Source organism: Lithobates pipiens, unplaced genomic scaffold (assembly GCF_037356315.1).
Source record: "Lithobates pipiens isolate NorthernLeopardFrog02 unplaced genomic scaffold, aLitPip1_a1.2 Scaffold_22, whole genome shotgun sequence".
Classification (NCBI taxonomy): domain Eukaryota; kingdom Metazoa; phylum Chordata; class Amphibia; order Anura; family Ranidae; genus Lithobates; species Lithobates pipiens.
In genome coordinates, this window is record NW_027507784.1 from 6,785,643 (window position 1) to 6,801,530 (window position 15,888).

The 15,888-nt window shown below is 44.3% G+C and overlaps 2 protein-coding genes across 2 annotated transcripts in view; both read right to left on the minus strand.

Moving 5' to 3' along the window:
* Positions 1–10,831, minus strand: part of LOC143925275 (uromodulin-like) — a 30,454-nt gene extending 19,623 nt beyond the window's left edge. The window contains exons 1-3 of the mRNA XM_077449863.1: positions 10,810–10,831; positions 5,940–6,692; positions 1,708–1,926 (exon numbers count right to left, since the gene is read on the minus strand). Of these exons, the coding sequence (XP_077305989.1) occupies positions 1,708–1,926; positions 5,940–6,692; positions 10,810–10,831 (994 nt within the window). The remainder of the gene's footprint in view (positions 1–1,707; positions 1,927–5,939; positions 6,693–10,809) is intronic.
* A 1,890-nt stretch (positions 10,832–12,721) lies between these two features.
* Positions 12,722–15,888, minus strand: part of LOC143925276 (uncharacterized) — a 68,916-nt gene continuing 65,749 nt past the window's right edge. The window contains exon 12 of the mRNA XM_077449864.1: positions 12,722–12,816. Coding sequence (XP_077305990.1) covers positions 12,722–12,816 — 95 coding nt within the window. The remainder of the gene's footprint in view (positions 12,817–15,888) is intronic.

The following is a 15,888-nucleotide window of genomic DNA, read 5'->3' on the forward strand; positions in this document are numbered from 1 at the left end:
ATACACCACGTCTACGGGCCTTCCTTTATCTAGATACACCCCGTCTATGGGCCTTCCTTTATCTAGATACACCCCGTCTATGGGCCTTCCTTTATCTAGATACACCACGTCTACGGGCCTTCCTTTATCTAGATACACCACGTCTACTGGCCTTCCTTTATCTAGATACACCACGTCTACAGGCCTTCCTTTATCTAGATACACCACGTTTACGGACCTTCCTTTATCTAGATACACCACGTCTATGGGCCTTCCTTTATCTAGATACACCAAGTCTACAGGCCTTCCTTTATCTAGATACACCACGTCTACGGGCCTTCCTTTATCTAGATACACCAAGTCTACGGGCCTTCCTTTATCTAGATGGCCGCTCACCTCCTCATAGAGCAGGGATATGCAATTAGCAGACCTCCAGCTGTTGCAGAACTACAAGTCCCATGGGGCATAGCAAGACTCTGACAGCCACAAGCACGACACCCAGAGGCAGAGGCATGATGGGACTTGTAGTTTTGCAACAGCTGGAGGTCCTCTAATTGCATATCCCTGTCATAGAAGGTTAGTAGATTGGTTTGGCAAGAACAATTCTTCATGAATCCATACTGATTACTGCTAATGATACCATTCTTATTACTAAAATCTTGTATATAGTCCCTTATCGTCCTCTCCAAGAGTTTACATACTATTGATGTTAGGCTAACTGGTCTGTAATTCCCAGGGATGTATTTTGGGCCCTTTTTAAATATTGGTGCTACATTGGCTTTTCTCCAATCAGCTGGTACCATTCCAGTCAGTAGACTGTCAGTAAAAATTAGGAACAATGGTCTGGCAATGGTCTAGTTCCCTAAGTACCCTTGGGTGCAAGCCATCTGGTCCCGGTGATTTATTAATGTTAAGTTTCACAAGTCCAATTTTAATTCTGTCCTCTGTTAACCATGGAGGTGCTTCCTGTGATGTGTCATGAGGATAAACACTGCAGTTTTGGTTACTGAAGCCCCCCGATTCCCTCGTGAAGACCAAGGAGAAGAGTATATTCAATACTTTCACCATCTCCCCATCCTTTGTAACCAAATGTCCTTCCTCATTCTTTATGGGGCCAATATGTTCTGTCTTCCCTTTTTTATTGTTTATATACTTAAAGAAATTATTGGGATTTTTTTTGCTCTCCTCCGCTATGTGTCTTTCATGTTCTATCTTAGCCATCCTTATGGTACCCTTACATTTCTTGTTGCATTCTTTATAAAGTCTGAATGCTGATGATGATCCCTCAACCTTGTATTTTGTGAAGGCCTTCTCCTTTGCTTTTATATGCATTTTTACATTGGGGTTAAGCCATCCAGGACTTTTGTTCGCTCTTTTAAATTTATTACCCAATGGGATGCATTGGCTAATGCCCTTATTTAATATGCTCTTAAAGCAAACCCATCTCTCCTCCGCGTTCTTTGTTCCTAAGATTTTATCCCAATTTATGCCTTCTAGCAAGGTTCGTAGTTTAGGGAAGTTGGCTCTTTTGAAATTCAGTGTCTTTGTATTCCCCTTATGTTTCCTATTTGTATGATTTATACGGAAGCCAATTGACCTGTGTAGAAAAAAAAAAAGTCAGCGGGTTAACCACCGCTTTAACTGAGTTAGGAGCACAGGAAGTGATGTCACTTCCTCTAAGTCTCAGGAGTCTTGTTTTTTTGGTGGTTGAAAGCCTCTCTTGCTTACCTCTGGCTGAACAGCTGGTATTTGTGACTGCTGTCGTATAAGGGGACCCCGTAGTAGGAGTTTCCATGGTAAGGAATGTAGAGTTAATATGTGCCGCAGAAGTAAATCCAGATGTAACATTTTGGATGTCCGTAGTGGTATACAAAGTCGTAAAAGTTGTAGGAAGCGCTGTCCTTAAAGCTGTTGTAGGAGTTGTTGTAGTGGTGTTTACCTGATCCTCTGAAACAATATTGGGATTTCTGTTAGTTTCACAATTCATCTTTTGATTTTTTTTGTTGAGTTATTGCTTATCTAATTCATATGTTTTTCAGGGTTTGATGATACATAAATGTTGATATCTATTGCTTAACAAGAAAACAGAACCATATACTCACCTCAATCCTACAGCATCGTTGTGATGCAGAGGTTGTCCCACATTGGTCATAAGCCGGCAAATTGACCAATCCCTTTTTTTCCCTCAAGCAAAAATAAAATAAATAAATATGACCAATAGGTGGCGGTAACGAGGCAGGAATCACACTTAATAAAAAAAGCATGGAGATTATTTTGTCCGGATTGTGCGAGGAAAGGTCCACACCAGATGCGGTGGGACTGCATTTGGGCAGCTATTCCAGCACAGTCCCACTGCATGGACAAGACAAATTGCCTTGTTTCCTTTGTGTCTGGTTAACACCACTGCATTGGGGGGGGGGGGCATACCTCCCAACATTTTAAAGCGGGAATCTGCCAGGAGTACCGCCGTTTTTTTTTTTTAAAAGCCAGCAGCTACAAATACTGCAGCTGCTGACTTTTAAAATAAGGACACTTACCCGCCCAGCGCGCCCGCGATGTTGGCACCCAAAGTCGATCTCTCGGTCGTCTCTCGGGTGCTGCCGCCGCCGCCATCTTGGGTATGGGAATCAGGAAGTGGAGCCTTTCGGGTTCATTTCCCGGTTCCCTACTGCGCATGCACGAGTCGCGCTGCGCAATAAGAATGGTCCCCACTGTCTCTGGGATCCGTGTGTTTTCCGGCAGGCCGCGGGGGACCTTCGGAAAGGGGCGTAGATTCTGCGGAAAGGGGCGTACCTTTCTGCAGAATCTACGCCGGAAGTGGGTGCAGATACCTGTACTGTACAGGTACCTGCATCCCCCTCCCCTTTGAAAGGTGCCAATTGTGGCGCCGGAGGGGGGGGAGGGTTCCGATGAGCGGAAGGTCCACTTTAGGGTGGACCTCCGCCTTAAGAGAGGAATGAGGGACACCTACTAACAAACATATATAGGCATAGGACACACCCCCTGTCACACCCCCTTAAAGGAGAATTAACCCCCAAAAAACTAAATCTAGAAGGGCGTTTTTTTTTAGCACTATTATTCCTTTATATTGGCTTTTAAAATGTACAAATGCAGCAATTTAGAATTTGGATGAAATGTTAAGCTCTGGAAAACACTTTTTGAAAGATAAAAAAGTGCATTTTATGTACAATTATATAGATCAGACCAAAATGAGGGACGAATGAGGAGGAAAGAGGGACAGAGGGACATTGCTCCAAATCAGGGACAGTCCCTTCAAATCAGGGACAATTGGGAGCTATGGGGTGATGAAAAAAAAAAAAATGCCGAAAAGAAAAGTAATGTTTTTCAGCACAGTGCAGGGCGTTCCCCCAGATGAACTGGACCATGTAAGAAGAAAGAGAAAGTATGAGAGGAAAGGAAATAGCAGTGCGGACCCCCATCTGCCCCAACGAGCTTCCAAGTATATTTAAGAGGTAACACCTGTCATTCCAGGGGTCCCATGTTTTCCCAAATAGGGAAATTGTATCCTGCACTATAGCAGAGAGGTGGTCATTGATCCTAAACCAAGAGATGTTGGCCTTTAGAAGGTCAAATAGTATCTTAGGGGATTTTGTACCACCTCCTCCACCCTGTAGAGTGTAAGCTCCACAGGCAGGTCCCTCCTATTCCTTCTGTGTTGAACTTTATTGCAATCACAGTGTCTCCCTTTATATTGCAAAGTGCTGCACAAACTTGTGGCACTGTATAAATCATTTATAACAGTAATAATAAAAAAAATAAAAAATACCTGGAATTCAGCTTTAATTCTTATGTTGCGTACACACCGGGTACACACAATCTGACTTTCCGCCAACAAAACCATGGATTTTTGTTTGAAGGTCGTTGGCTCAAACTTGTCTTGCATACACACGGTCACACAAATGTTGGCCAACAATTCCGAACGCGGTGACGTACAAGACGTACGACAAGCTGAGAAAAAGGAAGTTCAATAGCCAGTGCGGCTCCTTCTGCTTGATTCCGCGCCACGCGTGAATTTTTGTGCGATGGACTTGTGTACACACGATCAGACTTTCCGACAAAAATTTGGCTGAAAATTTGAGAACCCGCTAAAGGCCCGTACACACGATCAGACTTTTTGACAACAAACATGCAAATTAGCTGTTTTAAGGCAACATCCGACCGTGTGTACGCTCCATCGGACAAACTTTTTTGGTTTTCATCGGAATTTTGTTGGCTGTGCGAACAGACAAACTTTCTGGCAACAAAAGTCCGATGGAGCAAAGTCTGATCGTGTGTACAGAAAACCATCGGACTTTTGTACAAAGTACAAACAGGCATGCTCAGAACCAATGCAAAAGATCAGACAACAATACAGAAGTTGACCAAAGGTGGCGGTAAAGAGCAGAAAAACCCACGTGATTTGGTGAAAGTCGGCTGAAAAAGTCCTGCTGTGTGTATGCAATACAAGTTCACGGCTGACGCCCTTTGTACAAAAATCCAAGGGAAAGTTTGTACAAAGTCCTATCGTGTGTATGAGGCTTAATAATAAAAAAAAATAAAAAAATACCTGGAATTCAGCTTTAATTCTTAAGCCTCATACACACGATCGGACTTTGTACAAACTTTCCCCGTGGATTTTTGTACAAAGGGCGTTGGCCGTGAACTTGTATTGCATACACACGGCAGGACTTTTTCAGCCGACCTTCACCAAATCACGTGGGTTTTTTCTGCTCTTTACCGCCACCTTTGGTCAACTTCTGTATTGTTGTCTGATCTTTTGCATTGGTTCTGAGCATGCCTGTTTGTACTTTGTACAAAAGTCCAATGGTTTTCTGTACACACGATCAGACTTTGCTCCATCTGACTTTTGTTGCCAGAAAGTTTGTCCGTTCGCACAGCCAACAAAAGTCTGATGAAAACCAAAAAAGTTTGTCCGATGGAGCGTACACACAGTCGGATGTTGCTCCAAAACAGCTAATTTGCATGTTTGTTGTCAAAAAGTCCAATCGTGTGTATGGGGCCTTAATGCTGCGTACACACCGCGTACACACAATCGGACTTTCCGCCAACAAAGCCATGGATTTTTGTCTGAAGGTCGTTGGCTCAAACTTGTCTTGCGTACACACGGTCACACAAATGTTGGCCAACAATTTCCGAACGCGGTGACGTACAAGACGTACGGACGAGCCGAGAAAAAAAGAAGTTCAATAGCTAGTGCGGCTCCTTCTGCTTGATTCCGTGCCACGCGTGAACTTTTGTGTGATGGACTTGTGTACACGCGATCAGACTTTCCGACAAAAATTTGGCTGAAAATTTGAGAACCTGCTAAAGGCCCCGTACACACGATCAGACTTTTTGACAACAAACATGCAAATTAGCTGTTTTGGAGCAACATCCGACCGTGTGTACGCTCCATCGGACAAACTTTTTTGGTTTTCATCTGACTTTTGTTGGCTGTGCGAACAGACAAACTTTCTGGCAACGAAAGTCCGATGGAGCAAAGTCTGATCGTGTGTACAGAAAACCATCGGACTTTTGTACAAAGTACAAACAGGCATGCTCAGAACCAATGCAAAAGATCAGACAACAATACAGAAGTTGACCAAAGGTGGCGGTAAAGAGCAGAAAAACCCACGTGATTTGGTGAAAGTTGGCTGAAAAAGTCCTGCTGTGTGTATGCAATACAAGTTCACGGCTGACGCCCTTTGTACAAAAATCCAAGGGAAAGTTTGTACAAAGTCCGATCGTGTGTATGAGGCTTAAGAAACATTTGTTGGAGGAAAGTCCGACAGCAAATGTTGGATGGCGCATACACCTGGTCGGACTTTCCAACAGCAAGCTCACGTCCAACATTTCCCGTCGGAAAATCCGACCGTGTGTACGCGGCATTATAGTGATCACTAAAGCTAGAAAATCATTATTTATTGAATAAGGCACACTGTTACTGAGTGAATACTTACCTGTACAATAGCCATACCAGCATTGTGGTGTACTCTGTATTTTATACACATAAAAGCCTTTGGGACACATCTTCACCGAAATGGGCCTTGACCACCTACAGCACGCAATCCAGTTGGCACAGGCCGTAAGATTGGCGATTCCTTCTTCGATGGTTGGATGTAAGCCATTCAGCCACATAGGCGCATGAACTCCGCAGCTGTATAACGGGACACAGTACTCGGGGATCCGCAGATTTTGTTCTCCTTGAAACCGATACCAGCCATACATGCCAAGGTCACAACGAGCCCAATCAAAGTTATAAAAGTAGTCAGTATAATTATGTATGTTGGAAGTACTGCGCCAGAGGTCATTAAGTACGGTGTGGTTGGAGCAAGGGTCAGTACAGGAATTTGATCCAAGTTCATAGTATTTGGAAGGACAAGAACAGGCATAAGACCCGTATCCATTGGTACACGCGGCTAGTGGAAGACACTTATTCAGAGCGCTGTCGGCACACTCATCGATGTCAACACAGCCAGACTCTTCCTTATACTTGAAACCATTGTTACATTTACAGGTGTAAGATCCGATGGTGTTCACACAGGTTCCACCACCATAAAAACCACAATTGTTGGTGTAACGATCCTGGCATTCATCAATGTCCTCACAATACGTTCCATTTCCTGCAAATCCCACTTTACACGTGCACTGCTGGTCCCCACCAAACTCTCCACATGTTGCGTTCGGGTCGCAGTCAGAATCTGAACAGTTTCCTAAAATAAAAAGTAAATATATTAGTGAGAGATTATAGTTAGAAATATATGGTAGACCATAGACTAAATTCACAATGCTAACATCAGGGAATTTCTTGGAAGATGGGCTCAATTTCAATGCTAACACCACGGGATAAGGACCCCTAGTTTTTTCATCTCAGACCAATGAGATTTGAAACCTACATTAAGATGGTTAACCACTTTCAGACCGGACCATTTTGCTGGTCAATGACCAGAGGTCTTTTTACAATTTGGCACTGCGCTGCTTTAACTGGTAATTGCGCGGTCATGCAATGTTGTACCCAAACAAAATTTGCGTCCTTTTCTTCCCACAAATAGAGCTTTCTTTTGATGGTATTTGATTGCCTCTGCGATTTTTATTTTTTGCGATATAAACGTAAAAAGACCGCAAATTTTGAAAAAAAATGATATTTTCTACTTTTTGTTATTAGAAAAATCCAATAAACTCAATTTTAGTCATACATTTAGGCCAAAATGTATTCAGCCACATGTCTTTGGTAAAAAAAAAGTCAATAACTGTATATTTATTGGTTTGCGCAAAAGTTGTCACATCTACAAACTAAGGTACGTTTTCTGGAATTTACGCAGCATTTAGTTTACGACTGCCTATCTCATTTCTTGAGGTGCTAAAATGGCAGGGCAGTACAAAACCCCCCCAAATGACCCCATTTTGGAAAGTAGACACCCTAAGGAAATTGATAAGTGGCATGTTGAGCCCATTGAATATTTTTTTTTTTTTGCCTCAAGCGATTGAATAATGACAAAAAAATATATATATTTTTTTTTTTTACACAAAGTTGTCACTAAATGATATATTGCTCACACATGCTATGGGTATATGTGAAATGACACCCCAAAATAAATTCTGCTGCTTCTCCTGAGTACGGGGATACCACATATGTGGTACTTTTTGGGAGCCTAGCCGCGTACGGGGCCCGAAAACCAAGCACCGCCTTCAGGCTTTCTAAGGGCGTAAATTTTTGATTTCACTTCTCACTACCTATTACAGTTTTGAAGGCCATAAAATGCCAAGATGGCACAAAACCCCCACAAATGACCCCATTTTAGAAAGTAGACACCCAAAGCTATTTGCTGAGAGGCATGTTGAGTCCATGGAATATTTTATATTTTGCCACAAGTTGCGGGAAAATTACAAACTTTTTTTTTTTTTCACAAAGTTGTCACTAAATGATATATTGCTCACGCATGCCATGGGCATATGTGAAATTACACCCCAAAATAAATTCTGCTGCTTCTCCTGAGTACGGGGATACCACATATGTGGGATTTTTTGGGAGCCTAGCCGCGTACGGGGCCCCGAAAGCCAAGCACCGCCTTCAGGCTTTCTAAGGGAGTTACAGTTTTGAAGGCCATAAAATGCCAAGATGACACAAACCCCCCCCCCCCCCCAAATGACCCCATTTTGGAAAGTAGACACCCCTAAATTTAGGGGTACACTAGTGAGACTAGGTAATAAATGGCGGGTGCCCTGAAACTATAAAAAAATAACTAACCAACCAGCGTCACCTGTAAGGCCGCGTACACACGCGCGGACTGTTGGCCCAACTTTGTCCGTCCAACAGTTTGAGCGAACAGTCCGCTCAAACTTAGCATGGACGGACATGGCCACACACGACGGACGAACAGTTTGCTGAAACCGTGCGCGATGACGTGAACGGCACGTACGACGGGACGAAAAATACGACGTCCTATACACTGCAATGCAACCTTCCGACGTGGAAATCCTTTCTGAGCATGCGCGAGACTTAGTTGGCCGAACAAGCCTACACACGAGCGAACAGTCCGCTGAAACCTTGTTTCAGCGGACAGTTTTTCGGAATTTCCGTAAGACCTTGTTCGGCCAACTGTCCGCTGAAACTGTCCGCTGAAGCCCCACACACGAGCGGACTGTCCGCCCAAACACTGTTCAGCGGACAAGGTTGGGCGAACAGTCCGCGCGTGTGTACGCGGCCTAACAGTTATATGGTGATCACTGGTGAAAGGGTTAACTAGGGGGCAATCAGGGTGCTTTATGCGATAGTATATGGGGGTCCCTGGCGCTATAAAAAGCTGCGGCGAACCTAATTACCTACCTGCCTAACTAGCGTCACCTGTGACACTAATACAGCGATCAGAAAAACGATCGCTTATTAGGCTGGGTTCACACTGGAGCGATGCGGGAACGCCACAAATCCGCGGCGGGTTCCCGCATCGCATGCCTCCCGGCGGCAGTTCACACTGCCCTATGCGAACTGCTGGGAGTGTCAGTGAAATGTTAATGACACCCCCAGATCAGTTTGCATATCGCAGTGCGATCTGCAAACTCGGATCGCATGGTGTGAACACCCATGCGATCCGATTCTGCTGCGGACCAAAAAAAGGGTCCCGTGCGAGTTTGCGGCGGGTGCGACGCAAATTCAGCCATACTATCTGTATGGCTGAACTCAAATCACACAGAGATCGGATGTGATTTGCACTGCAGTGCGGTGCGAATCACATCCGTTCTCATAAACCGCTGCAATGTGAACCCAGCCTTAGTGACACTGGCGACGGGGGGTGATCACGGGGTTAAACCTTTATTGGGGGGGTTAGGGGGGTACATTAGAACTAAAGGGGGCTAACCCTAACTGCCCTAACAGTTATTACAGTCACAAATGACACCAATGCAAAAAAAAAAAAAAAAAAAAAAGACATTGGTGTCACTGTGACTGGGGGGCAGGGGTAATTGGGGGGTGATCGGGGGGGTGTGAGTGTGCCTGGCATGTTCTACTGTGTAGTGACGTGTTGGTGCAACTCACCGATCCGCTCTCCTCGGTGTCGGAACGAAAAATACCGACACGGAGGAGAGAATACATCACTTCCTCTCCTGTGTTTACATTACAGGAGAGGAAGTGATGTCACGAAGGATTTCTATTCGTCGGGAGCGATCGCGAGGGGGTGGCCATGAATGAATGGCCGCCCCCTCGTCCGGGATCGCTCCCGAACGAATACCGACCGCCGCAGGCACTGGGCGGGGGCCCGATCGGGCCCCCGACCCGCGGGAAGGCAGGGACGTACATGTACGCCAATATGCCTGCCCGTGCCATTCTGTCGACGTACATCGTCGTGCGGCGGTCGGGAAGTGGTTAAATAAAGATCCTTATCCTTGTGTTCACATTTTTTTTAAATTTAACCTTATGTAAAGGAAGTTTTTATCAAGGCCAGGGGGGTCTCCAAACTTTCTAAGCAAGTTTACTGTCCTTCAAGCTTGAGGAGGGCCACTTCAACAGGAACGTGTGCGTTGGGCTAAGTACGCTTAGTAGGTGGAATGGTGCCCCATCATTGGTTTCAGTTGGTGTAAGCCCCTGTACACACGGTCTGAGATTTCGACAACCAAATCCGTCGGATTTTGCCCGTCGGATCTTGTCCGAAACTGTTGCATACACAGGGTCCGACTAAGTTGTCAAAAAATCCGATCTTTCAGAACGTGATGACGTAATTTCGTTACGATGGGACTACGTTCAGGCTAGTAGCCAATAGCTTTTATGTAGGAATTTGATCTGAGCATGCGTGGCACTTGGTCCGATCAAAATGCTCTACACATGATCGGAGTATGTCCGATCGAACCAGTTGGTCGGAAAATATTTCCAACAAGTTGGAAAATTGGGTCCGACGGATATACCGATGGAAACATTCCGATGCAGACCACACACAGTCGGATTATCCGACAACACGGTCCGATAGGACACATTCCAACGGATTCTCCGATTGTGTGTACAAAGCTTAATAGTGCCCCAAGGGCCGGATAAAGGAAAACAAAGGGCCATATCTGGCCCTTAGGCCACAGTTTGGAGAACACTGATCTAGGCAAAGGTATAGCTACTACGGCTCAACTGGAACACATTGAAGTCCCTTGACCACTCATCTATTTGACTTTGTCAGTTGAGTGTTGGAAACATACCCCAGCATCAGTATATCTACAAGGGCATCTCAGTCCCATTGTATCCAATCACCATAGTCTCCTGAAATGTGTTAAGACAAATGTTGATCATTCAAGAACATAATGGAGATCTGAACAATTGCCAAAACAGCATTTTCAAGATGCACATAATCCAACCCAATGGTGGAAAGCCTGACATGTTGTCAAATTGTTGGTAGTATATCATGCCCCACAGTAATCTCCAGCAACCAATCAACAAGCAGAAATCATGTGCTGTACCTCTAGCAACTAATCAGTGAGCTGTAATGTGTGCTGTACCTTTGGAAACCAGTCAGTGAGCGGTAATGATACACTGTAACCACTGGCAACCAATCGCAATAGTTGCCTGATCTGATTCAGTAAACTGAATTTGAGTCTAGCTGCTATTTATTGTATGTCTCAGAGCAGGTGGAGAGTGAAACTGCATGGGGGGGGGAGGGGGGCCCCCAAGAAAAGTTTTGCCCGGGGTCCAATCAATATTAAAGACGGCCCTGGTCATGATGACCGGCGGCCTCAAGTGATCGTGGGCACGAGAGGCAGAACACAGGAGTGTGTGTGTAAACATACAAATCCCTGTTCTGTTCTGTGAGGAGTGACCGATTGTGAGTTCCTAATAGCTAGGGACCACGATCTGTCATTTCCTCTAGGTCAGTCCCCTCCCCCTACAGTTAGAAACACACACAGGGAACACAGTTAACCCCTTGATCGCCCCCTAGTGTTAACTACTTCCCCGCCAGTGACATTTTTACAGTAATTAATGCATTTTTATAGCACTGATAAAATGTGTCAAAATTGTCCCATGTGTCCGCCATAATGTTGCAATCCCGATAAAAATCGCAGCTCGCCGCCATTACTAGTAAACAAAATAATATTAATAAAAATGTTATAAATCTATCCCCTATATTGTAGACGTTATAACTTTTATGCAAACCAATCAATATACACTTATTGCAATTTTTTTCCCCAAAAATATGTGAAAGAATACGTATCGGCCTAAACTGAGAAAAAATTAGCTTTTAAAAAAAAAAAAGAACGGGATATTTATTATATTATATATTATATTATTTTCAAAATTGTTGCTTTTTTTTTGTTTATAGCGCAAAAAATAAAACACGCAAAGGTGATCAAATACCACCAAAAGAAAGCTCTATTTGTGAGAAAATAAAGACGTCAATTTTGTTTGGGTGCAGCGCCGCACGACCGCGCAATTGTCAGTTAAAGCGGCGCAGTGCCGAATCGCAAAAAAATGGCCTGGTCCTTTAGCTGCACAATCTTCCGGGGCTGAACTGGTTAAACTGCGCAGAGGGTTCTTTACTGTAAGAGGGGCAAGGGTGTGGAATTCCCTTCCACAGGCGGTGGTCTGAGTGGGGGGGGGGCATGATTTCAAGAAACTATTAGATAAGCAACCTGAACGACCACAACATACAGGATATACAATGTAATACTGACATATAATCACACAACATACAGGATATACAATGTAATACTGACATATAATCACACAACATACATGATATACAATGTAATACTGACATATAATCACACAACATACATGATATACAATGTAATACTGACATATAATCACACACATAGGTTGGACTTGATGGACTTGTGTCTTTTTTCAACCTCAGCTACTATGTAACTATATAAATGGTGTTCGTACCACACATGTGAGGTATCGCAACGAACATCAGAGCAAGAGCAATAATTTTAGTGCTAGACCTCCTCTGTATCTCTAAACTGGTGACCTGTAAAGACGTTTAAGTTTTAGTATAGCACTGTGTCATGTTAGGTATCTATTTACTCGGTGTAACATCAGCTTTTATATTTTACCCCCCAAAAAAATGGTGTTAGAACATTTAATAAAATTTATACTTTTTCCTAAAAATGTGGATTTTAAAAATTACAGCGCAAATATCTCGTGACATAAAAAAATTGACAGAATCGCCATTTTATTACCCAATTTATTTATTTTTTATTATATTTTGGGGGGGTTATAAGTAATTTTCTAGCTAAAAAAAATGCCATTTTTTTACATGTATGACAAATGTCAGAATTGGTATAGAGGTAAAGCTATTAATAAGAACATGCATACATGTAACAGAATCACAATGCATTCATCTGCCTTACCTGATGTGTTGAGCCCTGCAAAAGATGTGAGAATAAGAGAATTAGTATTTCTAAATCATCTGTCTATTGTAAATCTTAATTCTACAATGTACATCGAATGAGGTGACGGTATATCGACAGTGTTCTCGTTTGGACACTGCACACAGAATCATGTAGGCCCTTTGCCCACATGATTCTGCTGGATCAGTGGTTGGCATCGCATCTTTGCAAGGATCCTGGCTTTAAACTGGTTGTAAACCCTTACAACACACTTAGATTAAGGCTTACCTGTAGGTCCAAGAAATATCTCCTAAACCTACACGGTTTAGGAGATATTTGCCGAAAGACAGGCACTGCTGTCTATGGCGCATGCGCCGTAGACAGCGGCACGCAGGCGCACTGAGCGCGGCATCGTCAACGACGAAGATGCCGCGCGTGTCGGCTCCCGTGGACGTCATCGCGGCTTCGTCGAATGACAGCGGCGGAGCAGCAAGACCCCCACCGAGAAGATGGATGCGCCGGACTACAGGGGACAGCGGTGACTTCGCTGGCTCCTGTGTCAGGTAAGTGACACATAATGGACTACTATGCGATGCGATGTGATGCGATGCATAGTAGTCCATTATGCTTTACCTTTGCAGGGAATGAAAGAGGAAGTAAACTCATCAGGGTTTACTTCCTCTTTAAACCAGCTAAGATCCTCAATGTAGGGAACTTGTATGTTCAGACTACGATGGTTTCCTTCCACTAGCAAACAAAAGCACCCAGTTCTGTGATTGTGAATGGGAACATTTCCGGACTCAGTTCAGATAACATAGATTGTCCCGAGTGCTGTGGCACAATAGTTATGCCGAGTACACACGATCGGAAATTATGGTCGGAAAAAGCTCTGATGGTTTTCTCGATGGAATTCCACTCAAGCTGTCTTGCCTACACGCGGTCACACCAAATTCCGACCGTCAGGAACGCGAGACGTACAACACTACGGCGAATCGAGAAAAAAAATTAAGTTCAACGCTTCCGAGCATGCCTCAAATTGTTTCCGAGCATGCGTAGGAATTGCAACAGGCGATCGGAAAAATTGAGAACATGCTCTTAATACCCACCTCAAAACTGAAACGTCATGACGTACCGGTCTTTATGAGAAACAAATAACCTTATTACAAGGGATTTTCTGCCACAGATATTTCTTCATGTCTTGTATATAGTTCAATGTGACAGATGTTGACTTTCATACATTTCTAACAATATAGTTTGTTTGTTACGAAGAATGGTACTTTGAGGCACAAAATTGGTTCTAATGAGCGACTCTAATAAAATTCCAGCAATGGTTAACAATGACAAATGGGCAACCTCCACCCCTGTCACAGCATGATCCCATAGGAGTGGCTGGGGGAGGAGATGATGTATGAAGTATGATGTAACATGCACTATGACCTTGTGTTCCAGTTACGTTTGTCCACTGTATACTGCAATGTACCTTGATGCTTACTCTTAAACCTTACACTTCGATGTAAACATATTACATAAATACCTAATAAAAAATATTGAAATCAGAGAACATGCTCTCAAATTTTTGCTGGTGGGAATTCGTCCAGCTAAATTCCAATGGAGCATACACACGGTCGCATTTTCCGATGAAAAGCTCTCATCGGTCTTTTGCTGGCCCGAAATTGCGATCGTGTGTACACAGCGTTAGACTTCTTATAGCTTCTCAACCACTTTAGATCAAAAATAATCGAAACAGATTTATAATGGCGGCTCTTCTTCCATAGTGGTGGTACCAGTAGCTGCTCTGAGAATGGGGAGGATAAGGTCTTTCAGTATAAAAGTAGCGGATGGCTTTTTGAGAATGAAGACCAGGAACCAGACTGTTCTGTTTCTGGAGGCTCCTGGAGGTCGTTTGGCAATTTTAGCCATTTCAGACCTGTAAAATTGGTGGCCTCAACCCAGTTCCTATCCAAACAAAGCTCAGTCTTCACCCGTTATACAACAGCACAAACACATATTACACATTTATTGGCTAGATCATATCAGTTCAGATAGGTGGTCACTGTGGGAAATTAGTAGGTTTCTGAGTTTGGAAACATCCAACCAAAATCGACAAATGTAGACCTAAGGCCCCTTTCACACAACTGTTCTGATCAGGTCGGCCTGTCCGTTTTTCCGGTGCACCTGATTGAATATGGTTCTTTGGACCAGTGGGTATGAGCAAACTTGTGTCTGTTTACACCCGTCTACCTCCAATCTGATCTGCTAAAAACAAATGGAAGGGGATCCATCCTCCTCCGCGTAGGTGGATCAGAGGTGGCCGCTCATACAGTAAACCAAAGTGGTCTCGATCCATTTGTGCTCTGCATAAACTAAGGGGACATGGACATGTCATCTGCCCACTCTCCTCTGATCAGCAGGGGAACAGTGGACAGATACCCCGCTGATCAAAATGGAGCCTGCCCATGCAAAAGGGGCCTAATGCCCCGTACACACGATCGGACTTTCCGACAACAAAACCATGGAATTTTGTTCGAAGGTTGTTGGCTCCAACTTGTCTTGCATACACACGGTCACACAAATGTTGGGTAATAATTACGAATGTAGTGACGTGCAAGGCGTGCGGCGAACCGATAAAAAGGAAGTTCAATAGTCATGTGACATGGGGCGTGGCCTGGACTCCGCGGAGATGGCGGTGTGAGTCCTGAGCTCTGGCACGCAGCGGAGAAATATTAGCGGCTCACGACGACTAGAGGCGCCAAAATTCTCCTCCATACCTGCGGATTGACTTCTCGACCCCCCACCGGTATCATGTCCAGGAAACGGCAAGCCGCACACCGGCCGAAAAAGCTGACGGACTACTATGCACAGCCGGCGCTGCTTCATGGACAAGATGGTGCCGGCTCCTCTCCGGCACACAGGACAGATCACAGAATGCAACAGGGACTAACTCCAGCAGCGTACAGGCAGACCCTGGATCTGGAGGATTCCTTACAACCCCCTTCTCCTCTGCAAAGAAGCCCTGCTAAATCCCGCAGCAGGCTAGATGACACAGGGACACAGCAGTGTGAGGTAAGATCCAATGCAGACACCAGAGAGCTCGCTGACTCTATTGTC